Source organism: Pogona vitticeps, chromosome 3, assembly GCF_051106095.1.
Source record: "Pogona vitticeps strain Pit_001003342236 chromosome 3, PviZW2.1, whole genome shotgun sequence".
NCBI classification, from domain to species: Eukaryota; Metazoa; Chordata; class Lepidosauria; order Squamata; family Agamidae; genus Pogona; species Pogona vitticeps.
This window is the reverse complement of record NC_135785.1, coordinates 137,588,545-137,608,734: the sequence shown is the minus strand read 5'-3', so window position 1 is coordinate 137,608,734 and position 20,190 is coordinate 137,588,545. Positions and strand designations below refer to the sequence as shown.

General features: G+C 39.9%; 2 protein-coding genes across 17 annotated transcripts in view; both read left to right on the top strand.

Moving 5' to 3' along the window:
• PCDH9 (protocadherin 9) overlaps window positions 1–20,190 on the top strand; it is a 1,094,858-nt gene that overhangs the window by 309,975 nt on the left and 764,693 nt on the right. Inside the window, exon 2 of one of the 16 annotated variants that reach the window (XM_072993191.2) lies at window positions 5,332–7,254. The exons of the other annotated variants lie outside the window; for them this stretch is intronic. Coding sequence (XP_072849292.1) covers window positions 5,332–5,352 — 21 coding nt within the window. The 3' untranslated portion in view covers window positions 5,353–7,254. Of the gene's footprint in view, window positions 1–5,331; window positions 7,255–20,190 lie in introns of those variants that run through there. 16 annotated transcript variants of the gene reach the window in all.
• LOC144588279 (uncharacterized) overlaps window positions 1–20,190 on the top strand; it is a 166,866-nt gene that overhangs the window by 127,099 nt on the left and 19,577 nt on the right. The window contains exons 2-3 of the mRNA XM_078390753.1: window positions 9,771–9,901; window positions 17,948–20,190. The exon at window positions 17,948–20,190 is cut by the window's right edge and continues 19,577 nt beyond it. The gene's annotated coding sequence lies outside the window, so the exon portion shown is untranslated. The remainder of the gene's footprint in view (window positions 1–9,770; window positions 9,902–17,947) is intronic.

The window sequence follows — 20,190 nt, the reverse complement described above, 5'->3', positions numbered from 1 at the left end:
AGCAAGCCAGGGAGAGGCACTTTAACCCAGGGGAGGAAGTGCTTTGGCCTAGGCCCTGCAAAGAGAACAAACTGCAGCTGGGTAGCCCAGAAATAAAATACTTGGGTCACATAGTAGGGGGAGGAGTGATCAAACCCCTAGGGGCCAAGATAGAAGCCGTTCGTGATTGGCCCAGACCCAACACCAAGAAAAAAGTCAAATCATTTCTTGGGTTGGTGGGCTACTACAGAAAGTTCATCCCGAGGTTTAGCGAGATGGCGACTCCGCTGACCGATCTGACGCGGAAGAAGACTGATGACCGCATCCCGTGGACCAGCGACTGTGAGGAGGCGTTCCGGAGGTTGAAGGAGGCGCTCATCAATTATCCAGTGCTGCGTGCTCCAGACTTCGACCGGGAGTTCATCATCTACACCGATGCGTCTAACAGCGGGGTAGGAGCAGTTCTTTGCCAGGAGGATGAAAATGGTGACCAGCATCCAGTGTCCTACCTGAGTAGGAAACTCCAGAAAGGTGAGAGACATTTGGCAACCGTGGAAAAGGAGTGCCTGGCCATAGTATACGCGATCCAGAAGGCCAAACCTTACATCTGGGGAAGACATTTTGTTCTGTGCACTGACCACTCACCACTGCAGTGGTTAAAGACAATGAAAACCCACAATAGTAAACTTATGAGGTGGGCTTTAAACCTGCAAGATTATGACTTTGAAGTGAAGGTGGTCAGAGGGTCAATGAACTGTGTTGCTTACGCCTTGTCAAGAAGACCCGAAGAGTGAAGACGGTGAAAGAAACCATGGACTATGTATATTTTGGTGACCAAAAGTTAAATGTACCTGTTTATTGATCAGTCTTGGTTTGTATTAATAAAGGTAACTTAATGTATTGTAAATGTTAATGTTTAAATGCCTAATTGATATGTTTAACCTAGAGTAAGTAAGTATGGTATTGTGTTATAATGTATACTGTTTATGTATTTTGATCCTGGTTGTTTTTTTGGAGAAAAGCACTTTAGCTTTTCCCCTGCAAAACAACTTATAAAGAGGGGAGGTGTTACATACAGCACTGATGGTACCTGTCTGTCATGGGTTTGGAGGGAAAGTTCCATCCTATGGGGAGTGGAAGGCGGGACATCAGGGGGAGGAGCTGTACTGTATATATATTTGGAGCTTGTGTGGAGAAGTGAAGAGTTGGAGTCTGTGTGTCAGACTGAGTACAACTGTGTGTCAGTCAGTGCCTACCTGATAGGTTCAGGTTTCTTTATAGGTAGCCAGAACTGATAGGTTCAGGGTCTGTGCTTTACTTTATAGTGTTCTGTGTGAACCAAACTGTTGTATGTATGATTGAGACTAAGCCACGTTACAGTATCTTATTTACTTGATCTTTTTATTTACCCTGTTTGTTATTTAAATAAACCTTGTTCTTTTGTTTGTTAAAAATCCATTCCTGGTCTGTGTGACTCCTTATAGGGAATGGTTGGTGGCAGCTTAGTTAAAGTGTGGCATACTCCAGTAGGTCTGGGGTTGTCACAGTAGGAAATATAGAAAGATGATGATGGCTCATTTAGGCGGAAGGTAATTATAGGCTTTCCATTAGTCTGTACAAATCCCTCACCTTGTTCTTCCATACATCTGTACTTTGTAGTTTGTCTGATTCTTTCCACTAAACTTTTGAAAGCATTTGCAAATTTTGGAAAATTCTTCTCAAAAAATCTTGCTATCTTGAAGCTTATAAAGTAGCCTGCTAGAGGCCAAAGCACAGGCAACCCCAATATGACATGTCAGATGTTGATCCTGTTGCAGCCTGTATTTCATTTCAGCTTTTCCACAAAACTAATGATGTGCTAGATACAAAGTTGGGTGGCCCATGGGGGTTATCCCATATTGTTGATCTGGGAGGAGGGGAACAAAAAGATGTATCAGTGTGCCCATGTTTTGGGTGAGTTGGGGAGGGAATTGATCTGTGGTCTGAATATCCCTGCTTTTGGGTGAACAGCACCAACCATCTCTTTTCCCTTTTAGAGAAGGTTTCTTCTCTCTGAGCAACATATATACATTTCTGGCACATCTAGCTTTAAGGAGGCAATTTCTTCATCTTGTCTCACCAAAGGATGAAAACTGTGAAACCTCTATCTGATTCTGTGAAGGTGACATGCTAGGAGCACTGCCTCCAACGATGAGCGATCAGTGCTGAGAAACATTACCTTTTGTGGTGACTGTGGCTCCCAGAATCCTATGCTGGCTGTTGGATTCCGGGAATTGTACTCCAAACATGTGGTATTGCCAATCTCTGTGGAGAATACAGTATTGGTAGTAGACTTGTAACTGATTGCAGTATATAGAAATATTTGCCATCTAGGTGCTGATGTTGCAGCCATCTAAAGTGCTCTGGAATCTCATTCTGATTGCCCAAGGCAGGTCATTTTGAAATGCATTATCCTGTAATGCACGTATTTTGGATTAACATATGCAGCATAGAAATGTGAATAGACAGATTCAAGAGCACTCATTCTTGGCATTTGTTGACACTACAATTAAAGCAAGCTTTATTATAGATTTGAATAGAGAGCAGTCTTGAATGAACACAACTGAAAATGGTCCTACAGTCAACAGCCTATCTTAAAGTGGGTGCTTTGGTGCAATCCTGCTAAAAAAAAAATTAGAAGGATAGTACTTTACCTGCAAATGTGTGTGAAACAGTTTTCTGTGAATATGATCTTTCCACCAGGGTATGTCTGATATTTTTGATAGGTGTCTCTGGTTGTAATATATTTGGGTACAGAAAATGTCCCCATGCATTTCAACAGTGCAATCAAACATAACTCATGGAAGTCCTGCTATGCTGTGAACATTTCTCTCTGGGTGAGTTGAACCTCCTAGATAAAGTTAAAGAGGCATATTCTTTTCCTCTACAGTCATGTTTGGTGTGACTACATTTTGCTTCAGAGCTGTTAGGGCTGTGTTCTAAATCTGTATGGTAGGGCCTAGTATTGCTAGCTGAAATGTCACCCAGAGGAACAGTCATAGCTGTGTTTCAATACCAATGAAATGTGAACCCATAAGAAAAATGTGTATTTGTGTGTGTTTTTAACTAAGGGTATTTCAGCTTGAACAATGTTCAACGTTAAAACCAAAAGACTATCCCCAAAGGGAAAGTAACACTCTCAGTGTGTTTGCACATGCCTATGTACACACACAGGAATTTCTGATGCCGACACCACCTCAGGGATTTGCCTTCTCTGATGTATATGTTCCATTAGTTTTTTAAAAGCATGACTTAAAAACAAACCCCCAAATAGTTTTGTACAGGCTTTAGAAGATGTGATAGTTAATTTGTCCTTCCGAGTATGCTGAGGGGAATCCTTAAGGTAATAGATAGAGGAATAAAACTCTTAAGGCGATGAGGCACATTGTAGAAAGCAAGAGAATGAAATGTGGAAAGGGAAGCCTTAAGGAAAGGATGTTGTTAGTTTATACCAAGTAAGGGGGTTATTTTTGCTCCTTAGAATGCCAGCATTTACATTCACAACAGGAGGCTGTTAAAATATGAGAGAGCCATAGTTCTTTAGGGGCAATTTTGATGCAAAAGTTGATAGGGATGTGCAGATAGGAATAATTACCACTTTCTCGTGTTCATTCTCATGGTATATTTAACCTCGTGGTGACAGGGATGGGAAGTGGGCCAACCCTGCCCTTAGACAAAGTGCAGCAGCCATGGGCTGTTGTTATTTTTTTCACTACTGGAAAGGGGAACAGGTACGTATAGGATTTTAACCTCAATTGCCAAAATGAATTTGTTTCCCATGCATCACGATTTGGTTGATTGGGGGCAAATTCTCATCTGTCCATCCCAGGCAGCATAATATGTTGGCTGGCCCTGGGTGGGAAATAAAAATTAATAATGTCAGCCAAATGGGCGTGAGGCATTGGAAAAGACCATGATTACATTATTGTCTTAACGGTCTGCGCCCTATGTATGGTTCATGTATGTATATCTCATGATTTCTAATGTTATATCAAACCTATATCTAATATTGTTTAAAATAAATTATTCTAATTAAAATATTACAGAAACCCCATAAATCAGAACCCAGCTGTCTGAAAAAACAGTTGATCAACATAACTGTGTTCTGGAATTCCTGTGTCAGGCAGCAAAAAGCCTTCCAAGTCTGCTCTTGATGGTCCTCCTTGCAGCACCAACAATCTTGTATTTATGAGGGCCTTGCTATCTCCACATCTAAGAACCTTGCATGTTGAGGCTTCTCAGGATATATCTATGCTTGCTATATTGTTTCAGTTGTAGAAAGCTAGAGAAAGCATTTAACAAATCAGGAATTTTTATATGCTTTTTGAACTTGGTCTTCGGGTCTTAATAAGTATATTTTTTTAACCACACATGGCTCCCAAATAGTGAAAAATCTGTTTATCATACCATGTGATTTTACTCACCTATGTATCTTCAGTGTAGTGTGCATTGTTTTTGTTTTGTTTTGTTTAACTTGTCATAGGAAACTAAGCAGAGGCTTAATTTACAGAGGAGATTATTGAGGGACAGTCTTTGAAGAAATGCCATTGTGGGAAGGGAACTGAAATAACTGAAAATGAGCAAATGAGGAGAGATACACAATCCCCTTAAAGTTTTGTTTGGTCCTTAGACAGTTCCATTAACAGCATTAAATGCTTATCTCATAAAATGTTAGGATGTAATTTTCTTGTTTATAGTTTTAGTAACATTTGATACTTGCCTTGGGTACACTGTGATGAAGGGTGGCACATGCATCTCTTAAATACTCTGGAAACATTATGGGATATATTTGGGAAAGTCCTTAATCTTGTTTGTTTTGAATTTCATATGAGCATGTATTAAGTAACTTTACTTTTACTTTAATATTTTAATTATTCTTACTATATTATAGTGATGAACAAAATATAGATCTGTTTGCTATCCTTGAAATGTTGCAGACTTTCTTAGACAGGTATAATAGAAATATAAACAGACCAGTTCTATAGCATATGATGTATCTGCACAATTTACAATTCACCAAGTCAAACACAGCCAACAGGCCCTGCCCAGCAAGCACATCACAATGCCCTGGTGCAGCAGTTACCAAAAGCAGATGGCTTTTTTTGCCACATGATAAAGATGGAGTGAGTTTGACTTGGAAGGGTACAAGTTGTGCATTCTGGCATATGATGTCTCTCTCTATAGACAGATTTCTAGCAAGTAAAAGGGGGAGGGGATCTATATTCAGTTTGTAAATTCCTAAAATCCCCTAGTTCTGCTTATCTCTTTGGTCTCTCTCTTTCTCTCTCTGTCTCTCTGTCTCTCTCTCTCAAGTGCTCCCCATCCTCTCCCTGAGAGAATCAGTGCCTGCATCAACATCTGTCTACCTGGAAACAACAACCAGTATGGCACAGCACCACTTTCTTTGAAGATCTTCCTTCCTTCTCTGCTGAGAAGGGTGTGAGCATCCAAGAAGATGTCTTGGGATGCACAGCCAAAGACTATACACAGATACTCTCTACATTTCCTCTCTTTGAATTGATTTTCTTTGTTGGGAAAGAACTTGGACACATTGAAAGAGAAGAGACGGGACCTCACTTCTTGCTAGCCAGGCCTTTGCCCTTATAAAGTCAGGACAAAACCAAACTTCCTTTGGCCATCAATTCAAAGAGGAGTTCAACACATTTCTAAGTCCACCAACTCTGAGCCAGACCTCTCAAGAATCCAATGACCTTTCCACATCTGGTAACAAAGCACTGTTATCTTAAAATGTCTACATTTATGGAGAGATCTACATCACTGTTTCCCAATTATATTTCTTCAAGTTAGGCAGGCACCTCCCATCCGTTAATGTAGAAATGCTAGTGCTGGTGAATGCACATTTGCTTTCTTTAAATTATTGGAAAATGCATATATTTGTACTGTAGTACCAATCTTGCCAGTTTTTAAAACAGTCTTCCATAAGTGCTTCACAGTATGGATCACATGATTATTATTGATGTCAAATATAATCAAGGCAAATAAAGTTCCTTACTGGATGAAAAAGATTTGATATTGCTTGATTAGTATTAGTCACTTTGCTTTATAGTCCCTTTAAGGAGTTGGGGGGGGGCATAAAATAGCTAAAAAATCATTCTCTGTATAAGCCTGAATAGAATACAATAATTGCAACTAACTCCATGACTGTGCTTTAGATACATCTTAGAACTGTAACCAACATGCTAAGGAAAATCCTAGTATAGGTGGGGATGGACTGCACCTGTCTACTGGTGCTGCAGAGCTGTGAAATAGAAGTGAAAAGACAGCCAGATTAGTTCTGGTGGTCCTTTATTCTGTTAGGACCTGGGAACCTGAGTATAATTACCTGAATAGGACCTGTTTTTCATTTAAGTCCTAGTCTGGTAAATCCAGGGGGTTTTGAGAGCCTTTCAGCAGGATGGACAGTCAGAGAGACAAACACAGACAGGCACACACACACACACAACCTGTGCCATAGATATCTTTGGGCAGATCCCACTTCTTACAGTACACACCTGTTCAGTGACACAACTACCCTCCTGTGGCAAAAAAACCCAAAGCATGTATTTCCCATGTGTTTAGACCCCGGACACTGGATTGGTCCACCAGAGGTTGCCCCACCTCCAAAGGTAGCTATATCCCCTTGGGTAGCCTTGCTCGATGGAGAACAGTTTATTTTATAAGAAACCAACCCTTTCACAGCATGATTGAAAGTGTTTGGCACAAGATAGATTTCCAAATATCCACTTGCGGTAAAGAGCAAAGCAATGGGGTGAAAAGGTTATCAACAGGCATTTGTCAAATGAGCAAATTCATTTTAAAATGTTTTTGTTTGATTTGTAATAACTTATCCAGCTGCACCTGGGAAAAAGAAAATAATTCATAGTCAGCCAAATGACAGCTTAATCTCACTGCCACTTCTCACTTGGGAACCCACCCAAGAATCAATGGCAGAACTTCCACGTGTAGTTGTTGCCGATTTGGACTGGAAATTGGTATATATGCCTGTGGCTTGAACAGATCTTTTGAGGAGCATTTATAATAAAATGGCACCCGGAATGACTCTGTTTTATGTAGTGCACTGTTGTTTGGAGAGGGTGGGGAGGGTAATCACAAAGTATTTATTGGCATTTCTAGAAATTTGTCAAGCATTAACTGGCACTTGTAATCTATGTTTTAAAAATGTAAATCCACTGTGGTGTAATATATCTATCTATATAAATAAATAAATGAAAGCTAGAATGTTGTCTGAAGCGGATTCTCATTCATGGAGTAAATTCATACTTCTCTATCACAATAGGAAAGAAATAGGTGCATTCTTCTTGGTTTTGTTATACAGTACAATGAGCTTTCATCAAAGCCAATGCTCATGTCAAAGATTTATTGGAACCTTTATGGGAGCTATAAGTACTTTGCCCTTGTGTTGGGGAAAAGCAATCCTTTCTTTTATCTGCCTACCGGATAGATTAGTATCATCTAGGAACCCGTGACTTATTACACAGATAGCATTATTTCTATGATGCTGACTATTTTGCTGAGATAATATATGAGAAGTACACATGCATTAAAGAGCTTAAAACACATACACACAGAACATAGTATGAATGAACAGTGTTACTATTATTTCCTAAATAATAAATGGTGCAGTTGAATGGTGTGGAGAACCTCAGAGTACCTGGTGAAAGTGGCTGGCAGTTGATTCAGAGCTAATGAAAGAAAAGACTGGTAATCTTAAGAAATTCTTAGTATGTGGCTATAGTTACTAACTTAAATAGATTTTAAAAGTAGTAGTGTGATCCAAATTGAGTGCTGCTGATCTAACGATGCAGTGATATGTGAGCAAAACTGATGTGGTCACATTTTATGTGGTTTATGTGGCCTTGATTCTGCTTTCATTCCCATCCCTTTACTGGGTCTTATTCCATCCCCAATGGATCCAGAATCATCATTTGGTGGAAGAGGGAATGGGTAGTTGTCAAAAGAAGGCTTCAATGAAGACTGAAGGGTCCAAGCATACTTATATAGCTGGTTCACAACTTCAAAAGGTTACTTTTCAGCCTACAGCATCCCCAAAACCCCAAGCCACCACAGCCCCCGGCCACATGACTACAGCTCCCATATTCCTCAGCCAGTACTGACCACATAGGCTGAGGTATTGACAGACCTGAATTGCAAAGTCCTGACCTGGGGGAAGAACAGGTTGGGACTTTGCACTGGAGGAAAAAAACAGACTAAGCTATTGTCTAAAGGCCCTGTTTCTGAGCTTCTCAGAAACATGTCAAATCACTGTTGAAAATACCGTGCTGAATTAGAAGGATCAGTCACTATCGGAAATGTAATGCTGAATTAAAGAACAATTGATCTGTAAATGATTTTCTGATGTCCATGCTTGCAACCCCATGCGTAGTTATTCTTTTTATCCTCACTGTGGCTCTTAAAACAGACTAAGATATGGTCAGTGGGCCCCAACAAATGGTCTTCCTGAGGTATTGGGTTATGCATATTGAAAGTAGCAAAATGGGAACAGAAGGCACCGAGCTGGGGATGGAAAATCTAGTGAATCAGCCAAAGGCCAGACATTTAAACTTCTGGGTTCAGAAGAAATTGAACCAAAGTCATCATCAGTCCAGGGAAGACTCCAAGGATTTTTCAAAGCCTGCCCACCCCTTTGCTAATAAGAATAATTCACATTTCCTAAAGTAACCCCCTACATATTCCAGAATATTGTTATTATTTTTATGTCATTTAGAAATGGCAAGAAAAATATTTTTTTGTGATTAAAATAAATACACGCACAGCATATATTAACTCAATTGATAGCAAAGTAACCATTGAGTCTTTACAATATGGCTTTGGAAGTGATTCTGTGTACATATCAGGCAAAAACAAAAGAAAAATAAAAAGTAAAGAAGACAAAAATGTTGTGACGCCTTAAAAACTAACTGCTATATTTTACTGTGAGCTACCATGGACAAGTCCACTTCTTCAGACATAAAAGTGGGACTACATGGCAAATATTTCTACCTTTATACATTGTCTCAAATCAGACACTATATTTGTATACACATAGAAACACATCCTTCAAACCACTGAAAGAAAATGCTGCATATTAGAACTGGGCCAGAAATCTAGCTATAACAACTCAAAAGCAAATTGTGTTGAAGATATGTGCATGAAGACACAAAGATGCTCACACATCTCTATAGAAATTGTTTTTGTTGTATTCCAGATCTTTTGGATATTTGGGTATTTTGCACCTGAGTAACTGGATTGTACACTTAAAAACTCTTACACTTTCATAGACCTGTTTGTCTTAAAGGTGCCATACACATTCAGTTTCAAGTTATTTGCAGGTTCAAACATGTAGAAGGAGCCTCATGGCACAATGGTGAGACCGCAGTACTCCAGCCAAAACTCTGGTCACAACCTGGGTTCAATCCCAGGTAGCTGGCTTGAGGTTCATTCAGCCTTCCATCCTTCTGAGATCAGTAAATTTAGTACCTAGCTCACTGGGGGGCAATGTGCAGCCTGCATAATTAAACTGTAAACTGTCCAGAGAGTGCTTTAAGCTCTATAGGACAGTATATAAGCAGCACACTTTGTTGTTGCTTTTTGTTTTGTTTTGTTTTCCTCCAGCAGACTTCACATAGCTACTTCTTTTGGATGAAAACAAAAGTCCAAATTCACTTAGAATTTCATTTGAACTCAAAAGCCGTGTAGGATATCTGGGAACTCTCTTGTGTCTTCCTTTCCAGTTTCTCATACTTGATCCTGAAGAGGAATCCCTAGATTTACTTTGGAGTTTGATTTGAACAACATTTCTATGACAGGACTAAATGAACATTGAACATTGGTCCTCTGATTTGGACAAAGATTGGAATTGCAGGTACTGTAACTGGTTATGGTTTATTACTCAAAATATTTTACTCCTGTGTTAGGTGTGTCTGTGTGTGAAAGCCTCTGGAATGGCAGTTTCCCTACTGCTCAGTTGTGAAAATCATGTGAACCCAAACAAAACATTTTTAATTATGCAATTTTGTGGCTGTGAAACAAACCCTTGATATTTGTAATTGCTGTAGATGGAGTACAGAATTTCTCCTTTCGTTTCTACAGGAGCCCCTAGGTTGTTTTCCAATTAAAATTGCTCATTGGTCTAGTTAAGATAGCATATGTTTATGTGAAAAAGGCAATTTAATGTCCTTTCAAAATAATTATGTTTAGAATACAGCATTGAAGTGTGGATATATCTAAACACTTGAAACCTGGTCACTCAAAAAATACTGCAAATACATGGTATACATTGTTTTTCAGAAACAGATAGGTGCACTATTCATGTAAAATATAGCCTACAGATGAAAAATGTATACAATCCACTCACTGTTTTGATTCTTCCTTTGTTTATTTCTTATATTATTTGTTCATGTTTTTTTTTAATTATTTGAAGTTTTGCAAAGAACAGAACACCTCAATAAGCCAGCAGTGTTTCCCATTCTTTCTGTGGTCTTAGATGGATGGCTACCACAGGTAGCTTTGAAGGGGAAAATTATGAATTTTGCCTAAATTGACTTTAAAAAATGAAAAATAAATGTTATCTGAGTTCTTGTATATGAGCTGGAGTGAGCGTTCCAATGGAATCTTTGAGCATAGCATGGGCTTCCACCTCTGCATTCTGCATGCAGAAAACTGTAGGGCTGGATTTATACATGATTACCCCTCTCATAGTTGCTGCTTTCTCCCCACACCATCTGGCCACTTACTGTCACTCCATCTCCTCTTTCCTACTCCCTCTTTGCCTCACCTCTCACAGCATAGGTCAGGGGAATGAAGGTACAAAGAAGAATTCTTGTGTGTGCGGGTTAGCAGGAGTGAAGGGCATTTCACACTGAGAGTGCCAAAACAATGTGAAGTCATAATAGAAAGATGAGCATTAGATGTGAGGGGAGTGTGAAGAGAGTGGAGAGACCTAGGGAAAAAAACAGTTAATGGTGAAGTGGTTGCCTGATAAACTTTAAGAAAGCAAAGAAGTGTTTGACCCTCCTTTTAGAATGAACAATAGGTTGCCTTTGTGATTGCTTGTTTAACAAAACAGTTTACAGAATCAAGGGTTTCTGCTTCAGTAGTATTGTTATAATAGTATTCACTAGAATACATATATAGCATATAGAATGCTATATAGCAGCGGGTCTTGAAGGCCCCATTATGCGAGCTATTCTATAAATAATGGGTAGTAAGATGAATTCTTTGCACAGCAGGTCTTCCAAGAAAGGAAGAAGAAAGCTTAAGAGAATTAAACATAGAGGCAGCTTGAGTGGTCCGTCTAAAATCCAATATTTATTTTCAGAGCTAAGGTCCGGAGCTTCTTTGTTTCTATTTGGCAAGAAAAAGAATGTCTGCTCAAGCACAGTGCATTGGCTAAAACATAAAGTAGTTCAATCTCGCTTAAATCACAACCTTATGATATGACTTTAGACAGGCCTCATTCTTTCTGCTTCACTCCTTCACTTGTAATATATGGTTAACTGACACACCTTGCAATTTTGAGAATTGCAAGGAATAAACATAATAGAATTTGAAAACACTACATAAAGGGTAAAGGCTGTGTGTTATTTGTTAACGAAGTCCATTACTTCCATCATCCCAAAGTTTGGCTACCATCTTGGTTTCTCAGCTTTTTAAGCTCTTTTTTTAAATGAAGCATTGGCTAGCCCTGTTTCAAAATTAATTCTGTGAAGAATGCTTATGCGCCTTCTAACATTTTTAATTAAGATAATTCCTTCTCATTAGATTCCTTTTTTAAAAAATCAGGCATTCTGAAATCTGCTTTGTGTGAAAGTATGGGATCATTACTCACTGTTTAAGCACATAGCAAATGACAATTCTTCATCTTCAGAACTAAAGGACTAGTAAGTCACTGGTGATTTTCAAGTCTGATCACTCTAAGAATATCTGAATAGTAAGCAGCCTTTCAGGGAGAAGATGTTCAGCTTGCTGCTGTTGTCCTGATTGTGAGCATGTGAAGTGTTAACATCATTGGGAAGGAATCTAGTGTACTGGGAAATTATCCTCACTAAACTATATGGGTGGGTGAGTAGCTAAGGTGCGATCTTTAAAAAAATTACAGTTGGATGTTCAGCATATGCTGCTGTTGAAAACATCCACTTCAATTTAGATTGGCAATAAAAAGGAGAGTGCCTTCATACTTAGGTGTTCCAGTATGCTCTGAGATAAGGGGACATATGAATGTGCTTTCTCTGTGTTTGCCTATATTTTTAGCCCAAATCCAGCATATCGTTAGCAAAGGAAAACAGTGTACTAGTTTTTAAGTTGTTTTTTTCTAGCCACACAAGAGGTAGTATGTTTGTTTTTGTGGTCCCTCTGCAAATAGTTGTGCAATCTGCTCTGAAAGCAGATACCCAACAAAATGTGCAACTTAAAAACCTTGATTATAAACTTGAACAGAACTAGGTGTTTCTGGGTGCAACACAATTTGTGCCAGCTGAAAGACATTGTTTGATATTGCCATTTATTTATTCAAATAATTCTGGGTCTCACTGTGGCCTTGTTTTTTGTACAAAGGAAGACGCTTAATATCCAATAATCATTCTTGTAAAAAGTTTTATAAAAATTTAAAGGAGAGAGAGGGGGGGGGGGAGAGAGAGAGAGTTACTGAGAATAAATGACACATCATTTGTTGAATTTTTGATTGTTTTAAAATATAGTGTGAAGTAAAGTCAAAGGAACACAAAAGACCAGAGTCTGTTATAAATAGCCCCTTTATTTTACAGTGAAAATAATAAACTTTTAAACTTGCTCAAAAAAATCACCTAGAATTAGAGGTGAGGAATGAGGTAACCAGTTTAATACCCCTAGATTATTTAGAGTTGTTAAAGTGGAAGCAGATTGTATAGAGCTCCAAAATATCCCTTCAAGGTGGGAAATGACATTAAAATGACAAATGTACAATTTAAGAGAAGTGTAAAGTGATGCCCGCTGGGGCAAAACCTAACGGCTTCACTAAAACACTAGCAGTGTCTGATCAGAACACTTGTAATCTCGAGGTTGCAGTAGGCATCTTGACTGGAAAAAGCAAATTCCATGATGGTAATGCCAGACCAGAAATATTTTAGTGACTTTATGAAAATCTATGGTGCAATCACACTTGGACTAGTATGTACAGTTCTGATGACTGCATCTGAAATAGATATTTTGGAGCAAGAAAATGAACAAACCACAATGGGCAAGGATACTTCCCAATGAAGAAACATCATGTTCAGTTTGATTTAGTTAGGAAACAAGGTGAGTGAAGATACAGGCATATAAAATCATGGAAATGTGCAGAAAGCAGAGACAGACTTTGGTGCATCTGCTGAGAGGGTGCCAGAGCCTTGTTCAGCCATAAAGGATTCACAGAGATGTTATCAGAAACCAGAAAACCAGGATAGCAACTCCATATGCCATTTCAAAGGGCAGGGACTGCCTTGAAGTGCATATACTGTAGGAGAAGCCATCTGCTTCACACTTTTAGGGCAGTAAAGAACCAGGCACTCACTTTAAAGCCCTCTTGAACTTGCATATTTCGAGGTCCTCATACAACATGTGAACCCACAGAATAGGAGGGGCACCCCCTCCCAACAGAGACAGCTTAAGTATGCAGCTGAGAGAGAGATTGAGAGAGAGATTGAGAGAGAGAGAGAGAGAGAGAGAGAGAGAGAGAGAGATTCCAGGACTTCGGAAGAAGAAAGGAGAGATGCAGTACTCTCTAAGGGGGAGGTGGAACACAGCTCCAAGATGTAACTGAATGGAATTCGATCATATGTAAGCATAAATCCTGGCAAGAAATGGATTCTTCCTTGTTAGAACCTTAACTAGCAGAGTAGCAGCATTTCTTAGCCTACAGTTGTCTGTAACCTAATTTTATGCCTTGCTTAAAATTCCTGAAATGTATTCTTTGGAATTTAAATGCTTTTTACTACACAAATTAAAAAACAAGTTGCAAAATTCATCAAAAATCATGATTCATATTTTTCCAAACTGATGCCCTGATGAATATGAATCAACAAATGTTTAGCAATTTTTGATTCATTGTGCTATAAAATATGTCATGCCCCCCCCCCCGGCATCTAGAGATACCAAAATGGCAGCATAGCTTCCCATGACTCTCATCTACACTCCCTCCAAGTTTGGTGTCAGTTGGGTTTCCCCAAGCCAGCTGCTAAAGGGCACTTTTCTGGGGGGGGGGACTTTGTGGGTGTATAACTTGGATGCCAGAAACCCAGTCTTCACCAAACCTGGCAGGACTGTAGATAAGAGTCAGGGAAAGTTTCTCTGTAAGTTTGGTACCTCTAGATGCCTGGGGAAAACTTTCCTGGGGGAATCTTCTTTGTGAGTGTATAATTCAGAGGTCGGAAACCCAAATTTCACTAAATCTGAAGGGCTTAAAAAGGAAAATAAGGGGAAGCTTCTTTGTGATTTTGGTGTCTCTAGATGTTGGTGGGTGATTTATAGAGTTTTAAAGGCAAAAACAAATTGACACATCAGTTCATCAGGAAAAAATCATATATTTTTGTGATTTGTCTGTCTGAACAAATCATGAATCAAAATGCTCATCTCTAATTTTTACCCTTTTGACAGTATTTTCACGTTTTAATCAAGCTTTTCTTTTAGAATAGATGCTTGGTGTGGAAGGTCTATTCTTGCAGAACTACATTGGTGAAACTGGTCCAGTAAGCCAAGCCTCTTGTTTCACGTCACCTGTGCAAACTGGTTTCTCTGAGCTTGTGCAAAGTACTGGGTTTTACACCGGAGTTACTAAATTGTGATTAAGTAAATGAACCATGTATCTAGGAGACTGGTAGCAGCAACATTGAGAAATAAGGAGGGGAGGCCATATTGCGCTGTGAAAGAGGTGGAGCCAGCCAGGGGCATCTCCTCCCTCTCTGAAAGTAAGGTTTAAGTCCCAGCACAGATAGAGCCACAGTAAGAAACAGACATCCACCTCCCTTTTGCATTACTAGAATCTATTGGTACAGAGTGTGTGAGGAAATTGAGTGTGACTTAATAAATAAAGTTTTTCTTATCCAACAGAAAAATGGTTCAGAAAGGAATCTATAGAACAGATTGGCTTCAGGTCTCCCTCAGTAGACTACCCCTTCTTTGTTAATTTACCTCAACTGACACTTAATTGTCTCAATACATTTAGTCAGAGACATTGGTAATGAGAAAGAATTACCATATTTTTTGCTCCATAAGATGCACTTTTTCTCCCCCAAAATGTGTGTGTGTGGGAGTCTATGTGTCTTATGGAGCGAAGGCAGCAATTTCGTCCCTGCTGGCCCCGTGGGGGGGAGCGTTGCAAGGGTCCGGGTGAGCCCTCCAGGACCCTTGCGATGCTCCTCCCACCACCCACGGGGCCAGCGCGGGCGAAATCACCAGCTTCTGGGAGTCTTCTGAAGCTTCCCAAGCCTCAAAAGACTTCCAGAAGCTGGCGATTTCACCCCCTGGACCCGTGGGGGGTGGGGGAGCATCGCAAGGGTCTGAGTGAGCCTTCTAGGGCCCTTGCTACACTCCCCCACCCCCACACAGGGCCAGCGCAGGCAAAATTGCCAGCTTCTGGGACTGTTTTGAGGCTTGGGAAGCTGGGGGGCATGGTGAGTCTTTGGAGGCTCACCCTGCCCCCTGCCAGGCCAGAGGGGGCAAAATCGCCACCTTCTAGGATTCTTTTGAGGTGTGGGAAGCTTCAGAAGAGTCCCAGAAGGTGGCGATTTCACCCCCTCCGACCCCGGGGGGGCAGGGTGAGCCTCCAAAGGGTCCTAGGGTATGTTCCATAAGATGCACCTCTTCATAAGGCTCACCAATTTTTAGGAGAAGAAAACAGATTAATTTTTCCTGTTTTCTTCTCCTAAAAATTTGGTGTGTCTTATGGAGTGAAAATTACTTAAAGTTCTTCATAGATAAAAACAAACATAATATTGTGTGGAGTACATCTCTGAGTTTAACTGGTTAACTGTCTTCATTACTGACTAACTGGTTACACAGCTGAAAGCACATTCTAACTGTCCACTTCTTACTCCACTGCAAACACTTAAAGAATTGGGGAAAAGGCAGGAAAAAGAATTTGAGGCAGGGAGGGAACAATTGGCTGTTGCTCAGTTTATTGGAATTCACTACAGCTCTCTGCCAGCCAAAACTCTCAAAGGCATCATACGTTGCAGTGTTTCCCATGGAATCAGGAGTCATCACCTGAAGTGGAATAATGGAAGAGTTAAGGCAGATAAAAAGGAAGTTCACACATCACATAAACAGTTCAATATGTAACCACAAGACATAATCATGGCCACTAACATCAATGGTTTTTAATGGGGATTAGTGAAATAAAGGGAAGATCATAGCCATAATACAGATTTATACAGATTAGTGGCTATATATTGCTCTGTAACAGAGTACTAAACTACATTGGCCTTTAGTATGGTCCAGCATGGCTCTACTTATGTTCTTATCTTTATTAATTATACTGCAAAGATGCACAACAACTTATCACTGTACAATTTAATGAGAGACTATATAGATAATAGACCCAGATCTCTGTGCATGTATCAGGGGAACAATATCCAGTAATACAAGGACCTGTTGAGAACATCCAACTCTTGTAGAAACTGGCGGCTACTTTGGCATATAAGTGTCCCAAATAAGTGATTCTGCTTTTGAGCAAAGGAGAAATATTTGTAGGAATAATAAGATAAGTCTATTTTCTGCATTGGTTGCCCCCTTATCTACTTGCTTGTTTAGAAAAGGAGGTACGGGATTTGAATGTAAATTATTCAGGACTTCCTCACAATATACCTCCTCTCTTTATCCTAATGTGTACCTTACTCATGGGTGGGATGCATGTATTTCATAAGGTGGACTGTAGCCAGGTTCAGTGAAACATCAAACCTTCATCCCTTTTTTTTTTACTGTTGCATTAGAGATTACGGAGCTGGGAAAATTAAGTGTAAAAACCAAGGAAATTATAATTTCCAAAAAGGAGGAACCCCAAAGCTGTAAGAGTATGTTTATAGTTTGTTGCCAGCCGGTACAACAAACCCCACAGGTTTCCTGGCAGAAATTCTGTCTGGAGTTCTTGTAGTTTCCAGGTTTCACTGGGGAATCTGCTGCTGCACGTCTTAGCTAAATAGTATACTGATATTGGCAACAGTTCTCTAGGGAAAGCAGACAGAGGACTAGCCGATAGGAGAGGAAAACGCAGAGAAGGGAGACAATGTTGCAGTGTTGTCTGTCTGACTCTGGCTTGGGAAAATTAAAGCACAAGAGCAAAATAAATTATTTACTGGGCTCATGAATTTTTAAGCATACAAACACATCCTGAAATATAGTAGCAGCAGGGTGATAAACCTACTGGTCCCCTTCTCTGGCTTTCTCAGTAGCAGCCACTTTTCATGCAACAGCACTCAAGCACAACTTCTCACTGCAGCTCCAATTCCCCATTTGGGAGTTTGCTGCCCTTGTTTTGTTAGCCTCAGCATTTACAGAGTGTTGGCTCACCCACAGCCCTTAAAAATATATCACTGACTGTCCAATGCCACCTCTTGCCTTTTTGTATTTACTGGTGTCTTATGCTTCAAGGTTTCTGATGCCCTTGAGAAGCTGTAACCATTATTTATATGCAAAAAGAGAACCAGATATTCGTTAAGATAGAGTCTGAAAGGCTTGTTTGTTAGGCAGGAGGGAGGTGGAAAGGAGGACCCCATACCTAAACATTCCATTACAGATGTAAATTAGTTTCTGGCAAATTTAGTATTGCCCTTTGCAAGTTTAAAATGGAGAATTGTGGTGTCCTCGGCACACAGATGCTACTACCAGGGCTGGGTCTGTGCAGCAAAGCCTCTGGATGTAGGTCTGAATTAACTGCTTTTTGTTCCCTTTGCTGTTTCAGCATGTTTAACACATGGATTGGTATAGAAGCTTACTCTGAGAGGAGCACAGAGCAAACAGATCATTCCTAACATAACAGGCATTGAGGAAAGGTCCTAGATGTCTTCACTCCACCACCGCCGCCATCACCACCATCTACTACTACTACTGCTCTTTTGGTTGGAACTTAAGACTTTACTTAGCCATGTTTAGAATGAATGATGCCTAGTTTAATTATGACCAACTTACATCTGGTTGATTCCTATGGTGACTTTCTAAGCATGACTAAGACTGGATTCAGCCAAAATAAAATAAAATAAAATAAAACGTTCATCATGATCAAGCTGCCTTGGGTTCTTTTTAAGGAGAAAGGCAGGATAAAATGTTTTCAATCAATCAATCAATTAATCATAATCTTAAAACTGCAGGGCAGGAAGGGATCCTATGGATTATTGAGTCCAGCCCTTGACAAGGAGGCACAATGAGGGAATTAGACTACCAGCTTCTGGCTCAGTCAGACACCTAAACCATTGAGCTATATTATTGTTTGCTTGCTTGCTTTTTTGTTTGCTTGTTTGTTTGCATATTTAATATCTATACCGCTCATCTGGCTACCAAGGCCACTCTTACTAAAGGCCCAAACTTGATATATGTGTGGTGATTTTAATATTGCATTTTATGAGATCCACAGTAATGGCAGTGACAGAAATCACTTCAGGCAGTTTACAGCCCCTGAAAGCATTTTTCTCAAGTCTCCCAAAACATTTTTCTAGTTTGATTTCCCCCCTCAAGAAAATGGGAGGATAACATATCCAGCTAAATTGATTGTGTGTTCCTCCACACTTTGCTTTAGGTGTGTGTGTGAGAGAGAGGGGGGAGGGAGGGAGGGGGGAGGAGAGAGAGAGAACAATCTTCTGGTCACATCTCCATTCATTTGCAGGACCTAAAGGGTGGTGGAGTTAAAAAAATGCCCCCACCCCACCCCTGGGAATTGCCTACCCTCGCTGAAGGAAGGAAAAGCCAATTAAGATCTGATTAATTTGGTGTTTCACTATACCTTAATGCATTTTTGTTTCATTGCTAAATAACTTTTCCAAACTAAACATTTATTTAGTAAATTATTTTTCCATCATCTCTCAGCTCCTGAGATCAAAAACATCTATGCAATGAAAAGGAAAGGATAGAGATAATGTCAATCTTGCTTTTGGTAGAAAAGCAGAATCTAAAATACAATGCAATACAATTGACATTAAAGCTGATTTTTTTTTAAGTGTTTTTAAAGCTCTTGCCTGAGGCTAAGGGAGAAAAAGTCTTTGGGTACTGCTAAGATAGCAGTGTAGGTAACAGATAGATGGGAAAGGAGGACCTCACTGCCAAAACACTTGACCCAGTCCTCCTCAGATGTGCCCCTCCCCAAGAAAGCCTTTGCCAGTAATTAGAGATAGGCATGAACCTTAGTTCAGAGGTCCAGTTCAGTTTGTCTCCATGCTTACACAGGTGTACAGCGGGCACAGTGCCCTCCCACTTTCCTGCATGCTCACACATTCCTTGGGTGACACACACTTCCTTCCCCACTTCCCCAGTACAACTACCCACTGACTTTTTGCATCCTCCTCCTCCCTCTTGTACCCCCTCTGTCAGCTGCCCACTCAGACGAGGGGGCAGGGCAGAAATTCCTGCAGCACTGCTTTTGAGTGGGTCGCTGATGAAGAAGATGGAAAAGCAAAAAGCGTGCTGCAAAAGATGAGTGGGTGGGTGTGGCTAAATATTTCAAGAAGAGCGGTAACATTAGATTAGCCCTGAATCTGCTGACCATTTTTTTACCTTTCTTTTTCTTACATTGACTGGGCATTCTAAGAGATATCATTCCTCATGTACGGATGCATTAGTGCTTTTTAATGGTGCTGATACCTCATTGTTCTACAAGCAACTAGAAATCTGACAGTTTTGCTTTCAGTTGGATTTAAATTTTTAAAACCCAACTTCCTTCTGTTGTAAATACAAAAATAAAATATCAAACTTAACAAATTTGTCAGAAATAAAGGACATCAAAATTATATCTGATCTGCATAGACTAAAATCAAGATGTACAACTGTTCTAAGAAGGATGATGCCTATATTGTACCTGCCTGTTATACATGTGTTAGAGATAGAGTACATCTAAGAAAAAAAAGGCCACTGTAGTTCAGCCCTTATCTGGTTGAAGGTACAGGAATTTAAATCCAGATTTACCAAAAAAACAAAACAAAACAAACAAAAAAAAAA